This window comes from Macaca thibetana, chromosome 1 (genome assembly GCF_024542745.1).
Source record: "Macaca thibetana thibetana isolate TM-01 chromosome 1, ASM2454274v1, whole genome shotgun sequence".
Lineage (NCBI taxonomy): Eukaryota > Metazoa > Chordata > Mammalia > Primates > Cercopithecidae > Macaca > Macaca thibetana.
This window is the reverse complement of record NC_065578.1, coordinates 84999673-85021262: the sequence shown is the minus strand read 5'-3', so window position 1 is coordinate 85021262 and position 21590 is coordinate 84999673. Positions and strand designations below refer to the sequence as shown.

Here is a 21590-nt window from a genome sequence, read left to right as displayed (position 1 = left end):
ACATTCACATTGTTGTGCAACCATTGCTATCCATGCCTAGGACTTTTTTTGTCTTCCAGAACTGAAGCTTTGTACCCATTAAGTAATAATTCTCAATTCCTCCCTTTCCCCAGCCCCGGCAACCACCGTTCTACTTTCTGTCTCTATGAGTTTGACTACTCTAGGTACCTCATATAAGTTAAGTCATACAATATTTGTCTTTTTGTGACTGACTTACTTCACTTAATGTAATATCTTCAGGGTTCATCTCTGTTGTAAGCTTATAGTAGAATTTTACTTCTTTTCAAAGCTGAATAATAGTCCATTGAATACATATACCACATTTTGTTTATCCAAATGGACACTTATTTTGCTTCTACCTTTCGGCTATTGTGAATAATGCTGCTATAAACATTAGTGTACAGACATCTGTTGGAGTCTTCACTTTCAATTCATTTGGGTATATACCTAGAAATAAAACTGTTATATCATGTAGTAATTCTATGTCTAATTTTTGAGAAACTGCCATACTGTTTTCTGTAACTGCTACACACTTTATATTACCACCAGCAGTGCACAAGTTTCCAGTTTCTCCACATCCTCACCAACACTTGTTATTTTCCGTTTTATTTTTTCTATAACAGCCATCCTAATGGTTGTGAAGCAGTATCTCATTGTGGTTTTCACATGAATTTTCCTAGTGCTTTGTGGTGTTGAGCACATTTTCATGTGTTTATTAGACATTTGTATTTTTAAAAATTTTTTTTTGAGACAGACTCTCTGTGTTGCCCAAGCTGGAGTGCAGTGGTGCAATCTCGGCTCACTGCAACCTCCACCTCCCAGGTTCAAGTGATTCTTCTGCCTCAGCCTCCTGAGTAACTGGGATTACCGGTGCCCTCCACCACGCCTGGCTAATTTTGTATTTTTCGTAAAGCTGGGGTTTCACCATGTTGACCAGGCTGGTCTCGAACTCCTGACCTTAAGTGATCCAACCGCATTGGCCTCCCAAAGTACTGGGATTACAGGCGTGAGCCACCGTGCCCAGCCTCTTCTTTAGAGAAATATCTATTCAGTTCTTTGCCCATTTTTTGAATTGGATTGCTTTTTTTTTTTTTTTTTTTTTTTTTTGGTTGTTAGTAAGTTGTAGAAGCTCTTTAAGTATTCTAGGTATTAATCCTTTACCAGAAAGACAATTTGCAGTTATTTTTTCCCATCCTTTGAGTTGCCTTTTCACTCTCTGTATAGTGTCCTTTGATGCACAGATTTTTATATATATATATGTAGTCTAATTTATCTACTTTCTTCTCTTGTTGACTGTGCTCTTGCTATCTCTCCAAGAAATCACTGCAAAATTAAATGTTATCAGGCTTTTCCTATTTGCTTGTAATAATTTTTTAGTTTTAGCTCTTATGTTCAAGTCTTTGATTCATTTTGAGTTCATGATATAACTCATGATGTAAGTTTTTTGTACTTGATGTAAATTAAGGGTTTAACTTCATTCTATCCCATGTGGATATTCCATTTTTCCAGCACTGTTTGTTGAAAACACCGTTCTTTCCTCATTGAATGAGCTTAGCACTCTTGTTGAAAATAATTTGATCATAAATGAGAAGGTTTATTTCTGGACTCTCTATTCTATTTCATTGGTCTTTATGTCTGTCTTTATGACAGTACCAACTGTTTTGATTACAGAAGCTTTATAGTAAGTTTTGAAATCAGGAAACATGATGCTTCTAACTTCTTTTTCGAAATTACTTTTGGCTACTTGTGGTCTATACTATATATTATATTTACTGTATTGTAACTTTTACTACTGCCCTTTATTTCTTCAGCTGGATTCAAGTTTCTGCCTAGTATCCTTTACTTTAGGCCTGAATGACTCCCTATAATATTTTTCTAGGGAAGGTATGTTAGTGATAAATTGTCTCAGTTTTTATTTAACTGGGAATATATTAATATTTCCTTCATTTTTAAAGGAGAGTTTTACTGGAAATAGAATTCTTGGCTGACAGTCTTTTCTTTTAGCACTCTGAATATACTATCCTACTGCCTGCTCACCTTTATGATTTTTTTATGGGAAATTAGCTGTTAATCTAGTTGAAGATCTCTTGGACATGATGAGCCTCCTCTCTGCTTTCAGAATTCTCTCTTTGTCTGTAGAATTGGATAATTTGATTGTGACGTATCTGGGAAAGTTTGTAGAGCTTCTTGGATGTGTAGGTTAATATTTTTGCATCAGATTTGTGATGTTTTCAGCCATTATCTCTTTACATATTCTTTGTACCCCCGTTTCTCTCTCCTTCCCTTCTGAGACTCTCATCATGCATATGTTGGTAAGCTTGACAGTGTCCTACAGATCTCTTAAGTCTCTGTTCATTTTTCTTCATTATTTTTTTCCACTCCTCAGACAGGATAATCTCAATAAACCTGTCTTCAAGTTAACTGGTGCTTACTTCTGCCTATGGAAATCTACTGTAGAGCCTATCTAGTAAATTTTTATTTCAGCTATTGTCCTTTTTAACTTCAGAATTTCTATTTGATTCTTTTTTCTATAGTTTATGTGCTTTTATTATATTCTCTACTTAGTAAGACACCTTTCTCATACTGTCCTTTAGTTCTAAAGACATGGTTTTATTTCATTTTTTAACTTGCCAAGAGAGAATTCTGGAAGGTTATTATTCCACCAGTTTTGCTGTCTCCTAGATCTCTTATCTTCTTTAAATATCTTTTTGATATTTTGTATGATGAAATGGAAGAACATATAAAGTACCTATAGTGCACACTGTAGTGATTGCTTTGAAAGCACTGTGCAGCTATTTGAGTTGCAAATTCAACTAGCCAGTTTTATCATAGAGTACCATTTTTTATTGACAGACTACCAGTATTATTAAGACATGAGTAGTTTACAGATATTTTCTTGAAAAGGAATGAAGTTAGCCTGTCATTTCAAGGAAAACAACTGACAGAATTTGATGCCAATGATAAATTTCAAGCTCTCAAGCAAAAATAAGAATTAGGGAAAACGTATTTATCACTGAGAATTTAATAGATTCCCAGTACTTATGTTCTCCTGATAAGTAACATTATGTTTTCCTGATGATGTTAACAAATGTAATTTCTGACATTAAGTAATGAGCTGTATCAGTGTTTGGAAGACCTACATAATTCCATAAATCAGTATTTTCAGAATGATTAATATATGATGTTAATAAAATCATGTATAGGCAAAAGATCTATGAAAGTATAAAATAGACCAATAGATTTTAGTATAAAAGTACAAAATGTTCATTGAGGTGGGTTCAGTTTTCCCATAGAAACTAACCTTTAAGAAACTACCACTTATCAAGTTTTGGTATAAGGTATAATATGATAGAAGAAAATCCATAATTATTTGAAAAAGATAACTTAAATACTTTTCTTTTTTCCTCCTACGTATCTCTATGAGGCTAGATTTTCTTCACAACCAATTGAATACAAAAGCAAATATGAGAATTTAGCTGTAATGTATTAATCCAGACATTACAGAAATGCACAAAAATGTAAAACTGGGTCACCCTTCTCATTAATTTTTTTGTTTTGGCAAACATAGTTAATTTTTATGAAAATATTGATATTAACATATAATGGGTTTGTTGATATTTTAAAGCAATTGACACATGAATAGTTTTAAAATTTGTTTTGGTTTCTACCATAGTAAATATCAAAAGTTGGCCGGGCACGGTGGCTCATACCTGTAACCCCAGCACTTTGGGAGGCCAAGGCGGGCGGATCACCTGAGATCAGGAGTTCAAGACCAGCCTGGCCAACATGGTGAGACTCCATGTCTACCAAAAATACAAAAAATACAAAATAGTGTGTTGGCACACACCTGTAGTCACAGCTACTTGGGAGGCTGAGAGGCAGGAGAATCGCTGGAATCCAGGAAGCAGAGGTTGCAGTGAGCCGAGATCGTGCCACTGTACTTCAGCCTGGGTGACAGAGTGAGACTCCAAAGTTATAATTCACATAAACAAAAACAAAAAATTTGTAAGGCCTCTAATAATAAAGGAATTCTTTATTAAAAGTGCAAAAGGATTCCAATTCTGAAGAGTTTGAGAACCACTATGCTAGATTTTCTAATTAAAACTCTTAATCACCAACAGGGGACCAAGTGAACAACATAAAGGTGGCTTTGGTTCAGCACTTAATTCAGTTTCCCATTTTTAGTGCCAATATTTTTGTGTCACCCATATCCAAAATCTGCTCATTCACATGAGCAGTATGGTCATAATTATTTAATCTGCAGAGAATATTTTAGGTTTAACCTCTTTGCTACTTGAATAGTCCATGCTCCTTCTGTCGCGTGGCCTTTGCTTCTTCTGCCTGGAAAGCTCTCCTACCCCTTCTCCTAACAATTCTTATTTATTCTTTGGATATCAGTTCAAATTTTACTACCTCAGGGAAGCCTTCCCTGACCTATTCCTTCCAACCTCTTACATTTTCCAGATTTGATTAATTTCTCTAATTTCTCTCATAGTTTCATGCACTTCTCTTTCATAGCGTGTATCTCAATTAGTAATTATGATTTTTGAGATGATTTAATTATTGCCTCTCTCCTCTCTAAATTTAAGTTCCATAAGGGCAAGTTTCTTTTTTGTTTACCATTTTCTCCTCAGTGTGTATCACAGTGTTTGGCAGTATATATATGCAGAATGAGTCAATTATTTTCCAATATGAAAAACACATGCTGAAGCAAGGGAGAGCACATTTTACTGATTATTCCATCATTTTAAATAGTTTTTCAAACTACCAACCATGAGCTGTGAGAGATCTGTTGAAAACTGTTTCTATTATATAAGCCTTCAAGTAAAAAGATGTCTTCACAGTACAATGACTCTGAAAGAAATTAAATTGCTTGTTTCACTTACACAGATGCCGTTTCCCAGAACCATGCTTCATTGTTCTAAGATAATTTTTAAAAAATAATTACAAAAAAAAGACTTTTACTAATGATTATGCTCAGTCTTTTTCTAAAAATATATTTTATTAAATGCAAGAGGAGATTGATTTCCTTCTGTATTATTTCTTTTGGGACTCATGGTACATTTTCCAACTTCAGAAATTGTTTTTAAAACCACAGAAGTATCAGATTAAATTAATGTGGTGACTACCTCAGGACAGTAGTATTTGATTCTATTCCTTCCAAGAATGTAACTGTTAAAAATTACTACAGTTATTTATTCTTCACTTTACAGTTTATTAACTGAGAGGATCATATTTTCTTCTCTTCCATTTGAGGAACTTTGTGTGTGTGTTTTCAGGCAACAGGAACAAATAGTTTTTCATTTGAGGACTCTACACTCTGGTCCTACTTTAATTAGGAGGCCTTTAGATTTGGATGAAGGTGGCATATTGTCCTTTTAGATAGCCAGGTAATATTTGCAAAATCTGTCTAAGAGTTACAGAACCCCTTCAGATAATAAGTCTGGTATACTTTACAGCAGTGCTTTCAGAATTTGCAGCCTTTACTTTGGAGCACTCAGTGTTGATCTTATTCCTAATCTCAAATGGTTTTGTTTTACACAGAAGCAAATGGATATCAATGCTGCTATTCAAGCCTTGATTGAATCAAATACTGCCCTACAGATGGAGGTAACGTATCTGGTTTTATTTATATTGGCACTGTCTCTCAATATACCAATTAAACAGAGAAGTTTTTTGGAGGCCAAAATGTGACATTATCTCAAAGATTGTATTTAAAACAGATTGAAAATGTGAAACCATTTTCAAGAATGAAGTAAGTGATTTTGGTATAGTTAAGCAGAAATATATGTGTAGGATGTTTTGTAAGGAAAACATTTAAATCAAAAATGTAATACTGTTATTTGTAAGGAATTTGGTACTAGCCAAGAAAGTAGTTAAATGAAGTTAGCCATGTTTCTTAAAATGAGATATATATATTATCACTACTCATTTATTTTATTTAAACTCTAATCATTCAATGTGTAATTTTAAAAACATAATACAGTAGACATAGCAATTCTTATGTTAGCTTGAAAACTAAACTTGCGAATGTGAACTTAACTTCTTTAAAAGATTAAGGTTAATAAAACATACACATATGCCTATGCTTAAATATAAACTGTTCTTTACATTCTACTCCCAACTTACTACACGTAACGGAAACACATTCTTCTCCTGCCTTGGCACATGTTGGTCCTCAGGAGTTTTTTGCTTACGTAATTCTTATGATGACTTGGCAGAACTACCAGAATACTGAAGTGACTTTAATTGACCACAGTGAAGAGATATTCAAAACCCTGAACTACCTTAGCAATTTATTGCACAGCATCAAGAATCCTCTTGGCACACGAGATAACCCAGCACGAATCTGCAAAGATTTACTTAACTGTGAACAAAAAGTATCAGATGGTAAGTTCTTGGTTACCTCGAACTCTGATGTCAAATTTCATTTCATCAGTTCAGTGTGTTTGAGATTTGTAATGTGTTCACTCTAAATCATAGTTTGTTTGATAAAACTCTGGCAGAAGCCATTTTAATGTCATCAAGAATAAAATACTCTATGAGGGAGACATGCTTCTAATGTCGTCCACCCCTTGCTATGTCATTTGCTTACATTTTGTTCTTGGAATACAGCATATTCATATTAAAAATTAAGATAGATAGGCCTGACCTTTGCATTAACAGACAGTAGCACCCATCAGAACTTGGTAAGTCAAGACTACCAAAGTTAACAACATAAATAGATATATTAGAGAATCTCCTTCACCATACTCCCTAAAAGTCTAGTTTTGTTTTTAAATACAAAGTGGAATTTAAAGGTCCCATTCTAGAATTGATGACCATGAAGATGGGAGTGGTTTGTCATTCTTGGAAGTTTCTCATCTCAACACAGATGCCCCAATTTCATTAGCCAGAGGTGCAAAAATGAACGTAGATTGGAACAATCAAGGCAAGGTTTTAAATCAAGAGGAGTCATCAGTTAAACAGGGGGAACCCTGTCTGCTACAAACTCTAGTTTTAACACAATGACATTTTTGAAAAAAAAATTATGATTTGAAAAGTTCTGATGTGAAAAATGCTGATTTGAAAAAGCTATGTTATGTTATTCTGTGGTCATTTTAATTTTGTTTATACATACACATGTCTCACATACCTGCACTCACACACACACAAATGCGCACATACACACATGTCCAAACCATCTGCTTCCGTTCTAGAACTTCAATGAAAACAGTCATTTTGTTTATATTAATAAAACACTTAACTTCTAAAGATATTTTCTGCCCTAGATTAATATAAAAACTAAAATAATACTTACAATTGTAGCTGCCTATAATAATTCTCAGCTTGATTCTTTCCCATATTTGAGGGCATAAAAATATAATTCTGTAGAATTGAAAGGAACAAAGACATTGTAAGATATGCAAAATTAGTATGAAATATAGTTCAAAGTCCACCTTCCTTATAAGAGAAATAACTAAATGGTGTGGATTGTGCAGTATTCAAAAAATCTTTATGCCCCCAAATACCATCACTAGAATATGATAAATGCTATAAGGAAAAACAAAACAGCAGGGAAGGGGGACTTGATAGGAAGTGGAGCACAAGATACAATTTTTAAATAGAATGATCAGATAAGGCATCTATGAGAATGTGACATTTGGGTGATATCAGAAGGAGGTAAGAGAGCAAGCCACAAGAAATCTAGAGAAAGCTTTCCAGGCACAAAGAATAAATGCAAAAACCCTGAGTCTTTGAGTATACCTAGCATGTTTTAGAATTAGCAAGAAAGCCAGTATGAATGGAAGAGAGTGCATATGGGGGAGAATGTTAGGAAATTTATTAGAAAGATATCAAAAAGTCAGATAATACAGGACCCTCTAGAGTACTCAGAAGTCTCTAATAAGATGGGAAGCCACTGGAAATTGCTGAGCCAAGAAGTGACATAATTTGGCTAAGATTTTTAAAATATTACTCTAGCTAATATGTTGCAAATATAGTGAGGAAGACAGGGGTAGAGGTAGAGAAACTACTGAGAAAGATATTGGCATAATCCAGGAGAGATGATGGTTGGTTGGACTAGAGTTGGTTGCCGAGGGAGTGGTAAAAAATGGTTACATTTTTCAATATGCTTTATTTTAACAAAAATCATTGTTAGCATCCTGGCTAACAGTGGAAAAGCATTCCATTATTGGAACGCTAAGCATGTAGGAGTTATTTATATCCTACTGCTTAAAGTCATCACCAAGGTCTGATTGCAAAAGTTCAAAAAAATTACAGCCTCAGGAATAAATGGATTAAGATAGAGCCAGCAGTTTTTGTTGATAGATTGGATGTGGGCTATGAGAGAAATAGAATGGCAAAGGATGACTCTAAGGTGTTTGTTTGTTTGTTTGTTTTTACCATAGAAGGGTGGGATGTTGTTAACAGGAGATGAAATTTTGGAGAAAAGATCAGGAGTAAAATTTTGGATATATTTACTTTGAGATGTCTCTTAGACATTCAAGTAAGAATGTCAAGTAGGTAGTTGGCTACTCAAGTTGAAGGTCAAGAGGGAGGTCTAAGTAAGGATAAAAATTATGAAATCATTTACATTTAATTGGTATTTAATGCCTTGAAACTGCTTAAGACTACCTACATAGTAAGTAAAGGAAGAAATGAAGTCTAAGCCGGCGCGGTGGCTCATGCCTGTAATCCCAGCATTTTGGGAGGCCGAGGTGGGCAGATCACAAGGTCAAGAGATTGAGACCATCCTGGCTAACACAGTGAAACCCCGTTTCTACTAAAACTACAGAAAAATTCGCTGGGTGTGGTAGCACGCACCTGTAGTCCCAGCTACTCAGGAGGCTGAGGCAGGTGAATCACTTGACCTGGGATGCCTAGGTTGCAGTGAACTGAGATCACACCACTGCACTCCAGCCAGGCCACAGAGTGAGAATCCATCTCAAAAAAAAGAAAAGAAAAAAAGAAATGATGTCTAAAAACTAGATCCTAGGGCTCTCTAATGTTTAAAGATCAGAAAGGTGAGGGCAAACTAGCAAAGAAAACAAAGCAGCAGCTATCACTGAGATAAGAGGAAAACTAGATTAATGTGGTGCCCTGAAAATCAAGCAAAGAAAATGTTTGCCAGAGGAGGAGGGAAGGGATTAACTGAGTCAATGTTAAGTAAAGCAAAGACTGAGAAAGACTACTGAATTTAGCAATGCAGACATCATTGAGGAGCTTCAACAAGAGCAGTTTAGAGGAATGGTAGTAGTTAAAACCTTATCAGATTTTAAGAGAAAAGGATAATGCTAGGAACTTTTCATTCCCAGTAATGAAGCAGGTAATTCATATTACCTGGCTAAATTAATTTTTGAAGTTAAAAGCATAAAATAAATAACAAACAGCAATGAACTTTCAAGCTGAGACTTTAAAGGAGACAGCAGAAAGTGAACCCAACATTTGGAGCTACTTTTGCCCCCAGTATGTTGAGAAGCTTGGTGGCTTCAGGAGGTAGGGGTCAAAAGTTAGAATCTGTGGCCCACCAAAGGTGAGGACTTAGGCTTTCAAAGGCCTGCACTCTAGTAGTAAGGATAAACTGGAAGAAAACGAACATTCATACAGACTGTAGCTTTGCTTCACATCATCTGGATAGCTCAGAAAATCCCGAACTTTGAACCTGTATTAAAATGGTTCCAAACTGCTGGAACCTCCACATACCTGTCAGAAGCAAACAAAAATCTTATATAAAAGATAACATTATCCTAGGACTCAAATTATTTCCACAGGTAATTTCAAAAATGCAGTGTCCAGCACACAATCAACGACAGCCAAACACACAAGTTGACAAAACACCATGAATGAGAACTAGTAGAAACAGCAGACAACAAAAGCAGACTCAAAAGAGAGAAGAAAAGAAGTAGAATTTAAATCTGAAACTGTAATGAACAAGATAAGTCTTCTTTCTTTTTTTTTTCTTTCTTTGAGACAGAGTTTCACCCCAGTGCCTAGGCTGGAGTGCAGTGGCTTGATCTCGGCTCACTGCAACCTCCGCCTTCTGGCTTCAAGCAATTCTCCTGCCTCAGCCTCCCAAATAGCTGGGATTACAGGCGCCCACCACCGCACCTAGCTAATTTTTCTTTTTTGTGTGTTTTTGTTTTGTTTTGTTTTGTTTTGTTTTGTTTGTATTTTTAGTAGAGACAGGGTTTCACCGTGTTGGCCAGACTGGTCTTAAACCCCTGACCTCGTGATCTTCCCGCCTCAGCCTCCCAAAGTGCTGGGATTACAGGCATAAGCCACCGCACCCAGCCAACTTTTGATATTTACTATAGTAGAAACCAAAACAAATTTTAAAACTATTCATGTGTCAATTGCTTTAAAATATCAACAAACCCATTATATGTTAATATATTTTTCTAAAACTTAACTGTATTTTCCAAAACAAAAAAAATAATAAGGGTGACCCAGTTTTACACTTTTGTGCATTTCTGTAATGTCTGGATTAATAGATTACAGCTAAATTCTCATATTTGTTTTAAGATAAGTCTTCTATAGGAACACAGTTTATTCACTATAATAAGAGAGAAGGCAGGCCAGGTGCCATGGCTCACGCCTGTAATCCCAACACTTTGGGAGACTGAGGTAGATGAATCACTTGAGGCCAACATTTTTTTCAATAAATTTGAGACCAGCCAGGCCAACATGGTGAAACTTCATCTCTACTAAAAATAGAAAAATTAGCCAGCCGTGGTGGAATGTGCATGTGGTCCCAGCTACCCAGGAGGCTAAGGTGGGAGGATCTCCTGAGCCTGCAGGGGGTGGAGGTTGCAGTGAGCCAAGATCTTGCCACTTCACTCCATCCTGGGCGACAGAATGAGAGAGAAATTCCTATTTCAAAAAGAGAGAGAGAGAGAGAAGGTAGAATATATGTGCACAAGCACAGACATGTGGATAGATATGATAGTGGGAGTTTATATAAGTTACATAAATTTTCTTCAGATTCCTTCAGTTGTCTCATTGAAATTGGAAGGTTATGAGTTGAGGATAAGAATGAATGAATAGGTATAAGATAGTTAACTATCGGCCGGGCGCGGTGGCTCATGCCTGTAATCCCAGCACTTTGGGAGGCCGAGGCGGGCGGATCACAAGGTCAGGAGATCGAGACCACGGTGAAACCCCGTCTCTACTAAAAATACAAAAAATTAGCCGGGCGCGGTTGTGGGCGCCTGTAGTCCCAGCTACTCGGGAGGCTGAGGCAGGAGAATGGCGTGAACCCGGGAGGCGGAGCTTGCAGTGAGCCGAGATCACGCCACTGCACTCCAGCCTGGGCGACAGAGCGAGACTCCGTCTCAAAAAAAAAAAAAAAAAAAAAAAAAAAAGATAGTTAACTATCTTAGTGATAGAGGGAATAAACTCTGGAAACACCATATTACTGTCTGGCAACTTTACAGACACATTTGAATTTGAAGGAGACCCATCACAACAGTTGTGTTTTTCTCCTACCACTTTTTTTCTGTGCAGGTATAGGCACAGGTTAGGGAGAAACTTATGTAGGATTGGGGATTTGTGAGACAAGTAGAGTGAAATGAGGCAGGGCAAGGGTGTTAAGGAAGTTCATAAGGACATTACTACAGTAAAGGACTGTAGATTTTTAAGCTGGGTAAGAAGGGAAGTGAACATATGATCATTAGGGGCAATGAAAAAGTGATAGTAGGTCCTCATGAAAGTGAAGAATTATTGGAGTTAGGACACCAGAGGGAATGAACTGGAAAGAGAAGAGAAATGAAATTATGGAGGAGATGCAGTTGTTGGTAATAACAAAAGGTAGGATATGGCCTTGGAAGTTAATGGTTAAAGTAAGGTACGAGGGTATGGGGAGGGTACAAGATCATTGGTGGAAAAGTAAGAGGGTTGGGGAGGATACAGTTCAGGGAACTGAAGGCCAACATATTGAAAGCATCATCTACATGGATTTAAAATCACCAAGAATTAGGTCATAAGTAGATTTTCTGAAAGCGATAATAGGCTAAAATTATCAAAGAAAAATAGTAAATGATTACACCAGGAGGGACTAATGAGTGATAGAATGTGATTATAGTAATTTCAGTATGGAGTATTTTCAGGGAGAAAGTGGAAAGAATGGTCTGAAAGTAGCAACGAAGAGCAAGAAAGATGCCTTCCTACCTTCAGGCATAACACTGTGGAGGCTACAAGAGAAGCAGTGTCCTCAGGGAAGAGCTAGTTTTGAGTCAGAACATTTAGGCTCACAAAAGATATATCATGGTGCAGGACTTTATCTCTAACTCAGCATACCTTGAAAGAAATTATGGAGCCCTTATCAGTTCACCATTGTAGAATATAACACCTGAATTCAAAGCATTTCACCCCATATAACAATAAAAATTTGCTTGATGAAAAACCTGTTATAAAGAACTTTTTTATTATTAGCTCATATAGTAGTCAGATAGTATTTCTTGGAAGACAAGAGAAGATGAAAGAAGATATATGTTTACTCCATTAGGTAAGACTGGAAGCCCTCATCAGTTTCTGATGAAAAATTCAGCTGTACTTTCTACAAACTTTATGAAATATTCAAAATTCTGAAGATAAGGGACTAGGAATGGTGGACCTCCTTCACCCCTTTCTTCTGTATTTCAATATATCATTGGTTCTCCAGATGTGATCCTGGGCCAGAATTAGATGCTGTTGACATGCAGATTCTTAAGCCCCACGCCAGACTTAATAAATCAGCAACTGTCAAAGGTAGGGCCCAGCTATGTGTGTTTTAGTGATGGTTTGATGCACACTAAAGTTTGAACACTGCTGCAGCTGAGGACCATTTCTACCCTTTGAGCTACCAATTCAGCAAGTAAGCATATTGAGGGATTAGTAGAATAGTAGAGGGGAGAATATTTGAGGATGTTTTGGAAGCTAGAGGAAGCTCAGGATGAGCTAGAGGAATCTTTGCTATGGAATAAAAGTGGAATGAACAAAGACTTCTGCCTACTGTAGAAAAAATGACATTTGACAAAAACTGTTGAATTTTCTTGCCTTTTTAATGCAGGAAAACAGGGCTGCCTTATTCAAAAATTCCTGTCCCTTGTATTTGGAATAAGATGCTGTTTTACTATTCTCAGTCTATTAGTCTGGAATTAAGATGCTAGCCCATTGCTTTTCAATCTAAGTATTTTCTGTAGTCTGAGTTTAGGCCCAGTTTTATTCTCTTGGGCACTCAATGGAGTAAAGACTGGTAGAATTTCACTAGCTATAGGGACTTCAGTTTTTCCCACTGAATGATAAAGTGGGAAATCTGAAAGAGTACAAAAATGATAAACATTTAATTGTATGGTTTTTTTAATGAAAACAAAAATGTTTTCTTATTTTTATTTTACTTATCAGTATTATACATAAAGATATATTTTTCCTTCAAAAGATCAAAGTTGTTTCTATTATAAAACAAAATGTTCATTTGAAACACTGTAATGATGTATAACAGAAATATACAAATATACTTCATTAAGTTCAACTTTTCTATTTACTATGTAACTTTAAACAATTCACTTTTAGTTGCTGAACACATCTTCTTATCTGTAGAGTGAAACAATCAATTCAGCAATTCTATCATTTTGATTAAAATTATGAAACACTCAAATTGATAGTTATGTGAAAAATACAGCATTTTTAGTATCAATTTTACATAATGCTTGTAGCATTCATTCATTCACTAAATGTAAGTATATCATCTTCTATGTTTTTAACAGGTAAGACTGTGATAATATGTATTTAAAGTATCATGATAATTTATAAGGATGTGGCGGGCACAGTGGCTTACGCCTGTAATCCCAACATTTTGGGAGGTCGAAGTGGGCAGATCACTTGAGGTCAGAAGTTCAAGGCCAGCCTGGCCAACATGGTGAAACCCCATCTCTACTGCAAATACAAAAATTAGCTGGGCGTGGTGGCACATTCCTGTAATCCCAGCTACTCAGGAGGTTGAGGCATGAGAATCACTTAAACCTGGGAGGTGAGTGAGCCAAGATCACACCACTGCACTCCAGCCTGGGTGACAGAGTGAGACTCTCTCTCAAAAAAAAAAAGTTACAAGGATTATGGCATTTAGTAACTTTATGTTTTACTATAAATTATTAGGAAAATACTGGATTGATCCAAATCTCGGCTGTCCTTCAGATGCCATTGAGGTTTTCTGCAATTTCAGTGCTGGTGGCCAGACATGCTTACCTCCTGTCTCTGGAACAAAGGTATGTTACTGAATTTTAAAATAGATGTTGTTATATTGCACAGTATCAGTGAAAAGTTATTTTTAAAATTCTATCTCTTTAAATAATTATGAATTTTAAGAATGAAAGCAAAGATTTTTCTCTCTTATGTATGAGAAATAAGTATGCTATTTTTAAAATCTAGTTAATCACAGTAAATCTTGACATTTTGATTGTGTCTTTTATGATTTAGCTTAGTTTGGCTTACTCTACTGATCATGTTTTTTAAATTCCTTTTAAAATTGTGCAACATGTGCTATGTTTTTATGCATACACACACATTAGAAATTTCTTAAACAGCTGTAGTGTTTGTAACCAGTAATCAGTTACCTGAAGTTTTGCTGAAAATTATATTATAATCATTAAAAAAGAGAATTTTGCCACAAAATCTTGCTATTTGTGGTTATTAGGCACACAATAACCTTTCTTAAACATCCACAAAATACTACTAAAAACTTCTTTCATGAATAATTCTATAAATCAAACGTTTAGAACGAATGCATGTTAGTTTGTTAAACTAACATATAACACTGAGAGTTATAACAAATATTTATAAAACCTAAATCCTAGCTGTACCTATAACATATATTGAAACCAAAACTATGTTTCTTTATTTTTCTGATTAAACCAGCTTGATCTATGATCAAGAATTTCTCATTGACAAAGAACTGATACATGTGCCTATTGTGTGTTTTGTTCATCATAAAAAGACAGCAGATAAAATTCAATCTCTTTAGCTGCTTCTTATTGAACTGCCCTGTCCTCCTAAAACACCTCTCTTCATTAACCAGGGCATTCCATCAATTTATCTTAATAGGCATTCACCATTATCGCCCCTGAAATAAAAGAGGGAAGGATTCTTCCATTCCTAGGGAATCATGAACCTCTAATAAAGAGCAGCATGATAGTCCTACTTCCAAAATATCCATATCATCATCCTCATTCCAATGGAAATTGGCCCAGGATTATCCAGAAGGAAAGAAGATGGGGCTGTGTGAACTGTGCAAAGGAAATAGGAGCAGTGGGGAAGCAGTACTCTAGTTCTTTCCATGACTGAATCACTTCTCCCATTTCTTCGATTCATAAACTCAACCCAAGGAAGACCAGAGAAGTGCTAGGATGAACAGTAGAGTGGGAATCAGGGACTGGGGTTCTAGTCTTTATTCCTCTATTAACCTAGGGAATAAAACTGTGATCCACCAGAGGGCCTGCTCTGTGCCAGGCACAATGCTAGGTAAATTACATTTGTCATTTTTAATCCTCATAACGACCATACCAGATTGGTGTTATACCCCACTTTACTGACAAGGAAATTAAGTCTCAGAAAGCTTAAATATTTTTTGCAAGCTTCTGACTCTGATCTGTAAAATGAAGGAATTGAATTACTTAAATTCTAACGTTCCTTATTATCTTTCCATGTGTATGCCCTTCTTTTGCTTTTCCTCTCATTTCGTTTTTTTCTTTCTGTTTTTCTTTTTGTTGTTATTTTTTCTTCTACATTACCTCATAACTGATATTTTTCTAACCTTATGCTTGAACATTAGTACAAATGCCTCAGTAGGAACCATTTCTGTTCACTTACATTATGACCGTATCCCTGCTTGAATAATGCTAAAATAATAATAATAATGTCTGGAGCTATAGGAAGATCTGCCTTTCTGTTCAAGCCTGGGGAATGTGCAGTTTTCTTAACTCAGATACTGTCCTGTATTGTTCATTGTATTAGTTAACACTTGTTTATGAATTTCATTCATTCATTCAATAAATATTTATTAACAATCACTGTGTGAATGAAACTACATTAGGGGCTGGCAACACAAAGAATAGGGTTCTGTCCTTGTCCTTTAAGGCTCTCAAACTTAAAATTACTCAACCAGATTATTGTTACAACTTGTAACTCGTCTTCGGTAACTCTCACCAAAAAAATAATATCAAAGGCAGAGACAGATCTCAGATTTTTATTTAAAAAAGTATTAAAGCATTAACCAAAAGCAAATTATTACTACATTTTATATAATGTGAAAATTATCTTTATTTTATTAATATTATATGTAGTAGCCTGATGATGTGAACTGGAACCAGTCCATACAGGCTCAGGAAAGCCAACTGTTAACATTTCTTTCCATTGCCATGTTCAGTGACCTCACCTTGGTAGTCTGAATTCAGCCGTGCCTGTAATCCCAGCACTTGGGAGTGCTTCTACCATAGGAGTCAGGAAATACTATAAATCATGGCTTTTCCCCCAAGAACCTGTGGTTAAACATTTACCAGCACACCATTGACTGGCACTTCAGTTCCAAGGAAAAGAGCTTTCTGGAGGCTGCCTTTGAAGGACTTTTCCTCAGATTTTCCTGAACTGTTAAGTTTCTCAATTGCCACATGTTATAACCTGCATATTGTTTCTATGACATTAGTTGGAGTTTGGAGTGGGGAAAGTCCAGATGAACTTCCTTCATTTATTGAGTTCGGAAGCCACCCATATCATCACCATTCACTGTCTAAACACCCCAAGGTGGACAAGCACACAAACAAGTGGCCCAGGATTGCCTATTGGTTTCAAGGGATGGAATGGCCAGATTTTTAAAGTAAATACTCTACTTGAACCTAAAGTGCTTTCAGATGACTGCAAGGTAAGAAAATGGCACCTTTAGAATTGTTCAGTATAACTGACTTAAAAGTGGTAAAACCATAAAATTAGGATAATTAGAGTAAGACTTTAATTACAAACTGCAGATACAGAAGGGTAGTAAGTTTTAATGTGCCTGACTTGTAACTGCATTTTTTAGAATCAATCATTTGTTTATATCATACCTTATCAACTTGTGTCATACCAATTGGTCTTAGATTTTTATATGCAAAACAGGTGTTAATATGTAAATTTAATTTTTATTCCCTATGTGAAATAATTATACCTGGATAGATGGATAGATAGACAGACAGATAAATGATAAATAGATAGTGTATTTGGATAAATATTTTCATGTGTTTTCACTGCTGTAATTCTACATCTCGTTATTGCATAAAAAGCAAGTTATAGAGGCAAGTAAGTTTTATTTCATTCTGTCAATCCCTGTACCTGATACCAAATATGGGTATAATTACATATTGACTGGCCCCACCAGTAAGTATTTGGTTGTAGCCTATATTTTTTCCATTAAAACTAAATAATGGGGCCAGGCGTGATGGCTCATGCCTGTAATCCTAGCACTTTGGGAGGCCTAGGCAGTCAGATCACTTGAAGTCAAGAATTCAAGACCAGCCTGGCCAACGTGGTGAAACCCAGTCTCTAGTAAAAATATAAAAATTAGCCAGGCATGGTGGCAGGTACCTGTGATCCCAGCTACTTGGGAGACTGAGGCAGGAGAATCACTTGAACCCAGGAGGCAGAAGTTGCATTGAGCCAAGATTGCACCACTGCATTCCAGCCTGGGCGACAGAGTAAGACTCTGTCTCGAAAAAAAAAAAAAAAATTAAATTAAATTAAATAATGGGGCTGGGTACTGTGGGGCACATCTGTAATCCCAGCACTTAGGGAAGGTGAGGTGGGTGGTTCACTTGAGGCCAAGAGTTTGAGACCAGCCTGGCCAACATAGAGAAACTCCGTCACTACTAAAAATACAAAAATTAGCCAGGCATGGTGGCACACGCCTATAATCCCAGCTACTCAGGAGGCTGAGCCGCAAGAATTGCTTGAACCTGGGAGGGAGAGGCTGCAGTGAGCCAAGATTGTGCCACCGCACTCCAGCCTGGGCAACAGAGCGAGACTCCGTCTCAAAAAAAAATAAGACTTAATGAGTGAATCTAATGGTATTTTGTTATCATACCAAGCTCATGACTTTAGACAAGTAATTTATTTTCAATGAGCTTCAATTGCCTTAACTTTAAAATAAAATTTATAGCTTAATCTCTAAAGTTCCTTCAAAATTTAAAATTTCTATCATGATAATTCTGTGAATAAGTGAATTAGCTCCGAAATAACAGCTCCACAAAACTCATCAATTGTGTTTCTCTGTTGTTTCTGGTTGAATCTTAATCATCGGATATTTTATGATATGTTTTTGTTCCATAGAATTTATTAGAAACAGAAGAGCATATACTAATAAGAGAAACAGAAAGCCATGGAAGGAAGAGAAGAAAGAGGGAAACTGTATAAATAGAGAGCTACAGAATGGGGGAGAAAAAAGAAACCTAGAAGATGATTGCACATAATTATAAGTTTAATTATTTCTGACTGAGGTGATTCTGTTTATTTGCTACCTAAAATGCAGAGGTTGAAATAGCTCGTTCCCTTTTATCAAAGAAAAATATCCATCCTGAAGAATCAGTCCCAAATAAAGGAATACAGAACAGATGGTTATTACTCGTGTTAGGAATATTGCAGTCTTTTAATTCATATCTGGTCCAATGATTCACAGAGAGTTGAAGCAGAAGCCTGGCCTTAGCCTCTGGAAGTGAAAAATTAGAACACACAATGCCATCCTAAAGAAAGGAATAAACCCAGGTTTTCAATTAATAGTAGTAATTTTACCATTTATTGAGCATTGTTCTAGGCACTTTCCATTCATTATCTCTAATCCTTAAAACAAGTTCACATTATCTGTGAAAGGCATCGTCTACTGAAAGTGACTGCTAATGAAATGCATATGAAAGCATTTTGTTCTTATTTTACAGATTCAAGATGGCAGCTGGCATAAGGCAACATTTCTTTTTCACACCCAGGAACCTAATCAACTTCCAGTGATTGAAGTACAAAAACTTCCTCATCTCAAAACTGAACGAAAGTATTACATTGAAAGCAGTTCTGTATGCTTTCTGTAAAGTCTCTGAATTAGTTCCGAATTCAGGCTGTTGGCCAGGTAATTGCTGCAGAGGGAGAAATGAGACAGAAAGATACTGTCATTATGAAATGCATGTAATAAAGCATTGGCTAAATCTTAAAGAATCTCAGGAAGAACAGACTTCCTCCTAAGAAGGAGAAAAGGCATTTTTAAAGGACTATGATTGATAAAGTATTTAATTCTTTTAAAAATTATATTGATCTCAGCTTTTTTAGAGAATTCCCTAGAACTAAAAATGTATAAATATGGAATTCTTCAGGGTATCTTTTATTTTTGACTGAGTGCATAGTACCCATTAGACAGCTGGAGATGCAGAGCACTATGGAGCAATACTGGCTAATGCTTCCAAATGTGCACTGCTTCTGTCTAAAAATTACAAGCCACAGTCTAATATGCCTTATTTTCCAAAACACTAAGCTGTATTCAGGTCCCTGATGGGCATATACATCTTAGCCGGTGATACACTACCTCTTACGTGTTGCCTCTTTGTGTTGCTTGGTGCTCTTTTGAAAACAAGGTGCTTATGGCTTTCATAGACTATTTCCTTTTTCATCTTTACCACTCTTTAAAAGTGTATGTACTGGTTACATCAAGATATGTTTTGGTTGTTAGTACTTATTTTAAATTGTTTGGTCACACACTTAATAACACGTAAAACTATTTATGTGAAGTCCTTGTTTTATTTTAAAATTCTCTTTGTGTATGTGGAATCAAAGCCAGCACATTGTAACGTGTGCTTGTACACAAAAGAATTGGGAGATTTCTTTGTTTTTATTTTTTAAATTGTTGTAAAAATTATTATAGGCCAGCTACATCTAGTAGTAGGTTTGGGGTAGAGATTGGGGGTTGTGCCATACTGTTTTTAAAGTTCACGATCATCTGGAATGATACTTTGTATATATATATTTTGTAAAGTTTTAATTCAGCAAATTTTTTTAAATTGCTGCTGTTTTAAATTATAACAACTTTATATTTCTGCTTTGTAGAAATTATATGTTTTTGTAGTATTCATTGATTTTCTTTCACTGTACTTAAATCTAGTGTTAGTACTTAAAAAAATTTAATTTACCAGTCTTTAAAGCAACATCCAGGAAAAAAAAGTCTTTTCCCATTTAAAATAGGCTCAGCCAGTTCAATGTCTCCTTGTTATCAGAAAAATGTTAGTTCAATATTGAAAGAAAAATATTATACCTCTTGGTATCTAGAAAAGCTTGTTCATCCATTATAAATATATCTTTAGCCACAGCAAACCACACTTAACCTATCTATAATAAAAATGTGCTTTAAATCATTTTGGGTGGTATTTGTTTTTCCTCTTTTGTTGCAATATGCTTTTATTATTTATAATAGCCCATCTGGCATAGCCTTTCTGTGTTATGTATATCCATATTGTTAAGAAGTATCTTTTATATACCTGCAAAAAGATTATAGGACCTATTTCCATGACAAAAATAAACTCTCACATATATGATCAAATGACTTTCAACAAGTGTGCCAATACCATTCAATGGAGAAAGGACAGTCTTTTCAACAAATGGTTCTGGGAAAACTGGATAGCCACATGCCACAGAATGATGTTGAACCCTTACCTTATATTACATACAAAAAGTAACTGAAAATGGGAGCAAATATCTAAACAAAAGAGCTAAAACTATAAAACTCTTAGAAGAACACATAGGAGAAAATCCTTCATGACATTGGATTTGGCAGTGATTTCTTGGAATGACACCGAAAGCACAGTCAACAAGAGAAAAAAATAGATAAATTGAACTCTCTGAATATTAAAAATTCTCTGTGCATCAAAGAACACTATGAAGAAAATGAAGAAGCAGCCCAAGGAATATGATAAAATATTTGCAAACCATATATCTGACAAGGGATTAATATCCAGAGTATATAAAGAACTCCAGTGACTCGACAGTAGAAGAACCAGCAACCCAGTTTAAAGAATGGGCAAAGCTACTGGGGAGGCTGAGGCAGGAGAATGGCGGGAACCCGCGTGAGCTGAGATCCGGCCACTGCACTCCAGCCTGGGCGGCAGAGCGAGACTCCGTCTCAAAAAAAAAAAAAAAAAAAAAAAAAAAGAATGGGCAAAGGACTTGAATAAACATTTCTCCAAAGATATAGAAATGGCCAATGAATAAAAAGATTCTGGCTGGGCACAGTGGTTCATGCCTGTAATCCCAACACTGGGAGGTTAAGGTGTGAGGATTGCTTGAGTCCAGCAGTTCAAGACCAGCCTGGGAAACATAGACATGATCTCTACAACAAAATTTTCTAAAAATTAGCCAGGAGTGGTGGCACACATTTGTAGTCCTAGCTATTTAGGAGGCTGAAGCAGGAGCATCACTTGAGCCCAGGAAGTTGAAGTTGTGGTGAGCCATGATCACACCACTGCATTCTAGCCTGGGTGACAGAGTGAGACCCTGTCTCAAAAAAAAAAAAAGGAAAGAGAAGAGAAAATGCCCCCAAATCAATAGTCGTTGGGTAAATGCAAATCAAAACCACCAGG

General features: G+C 36.0%; 1 protein-coding gene across 4 annotated transcripts in view; it reads left to right on the top strand.

Annotated features, from left to right (window-relative positions):
- COL24A1 (collagen type XXIV alpha 1 chain) overlaps positions 1-20367 on the top strand; it is a 392042-nt gene extending 371675 nt beyond the window's left edge. For 2 of the 4 annotated variants that reach the window (XM_050772561.1, XM_050772480.1), the window contains 5 exons: positions 5545-5610; positions 6222-6390; positions 14113-14222; positions 16655-16870; positions 18912-20367. In XM_050772561.1, coding sequence (XP_050628518.1) covers positions 5545-5610; positions 6222-6390; positions 14113-14222; positions 16655-16870; positions 18912-19058 — 708 coding nt within the window. In that variant the 3' untranslated portion in view covers positions 19059-20367. Of the gene's footprint in view, positions 1-5544; positions 5611-6221; positions 6391-9752; positions 10138-14112; positions 14223-16654; positions 16871-18911 lie in introns of those variants that run through there. The other 2 variants (XR_007721823.1, XM_050772632.1) reach the window with 2 other exon arrangements.
- The last annotated feature ends 1223 nt before the right edge of the window (positions 20368-21590 follow it).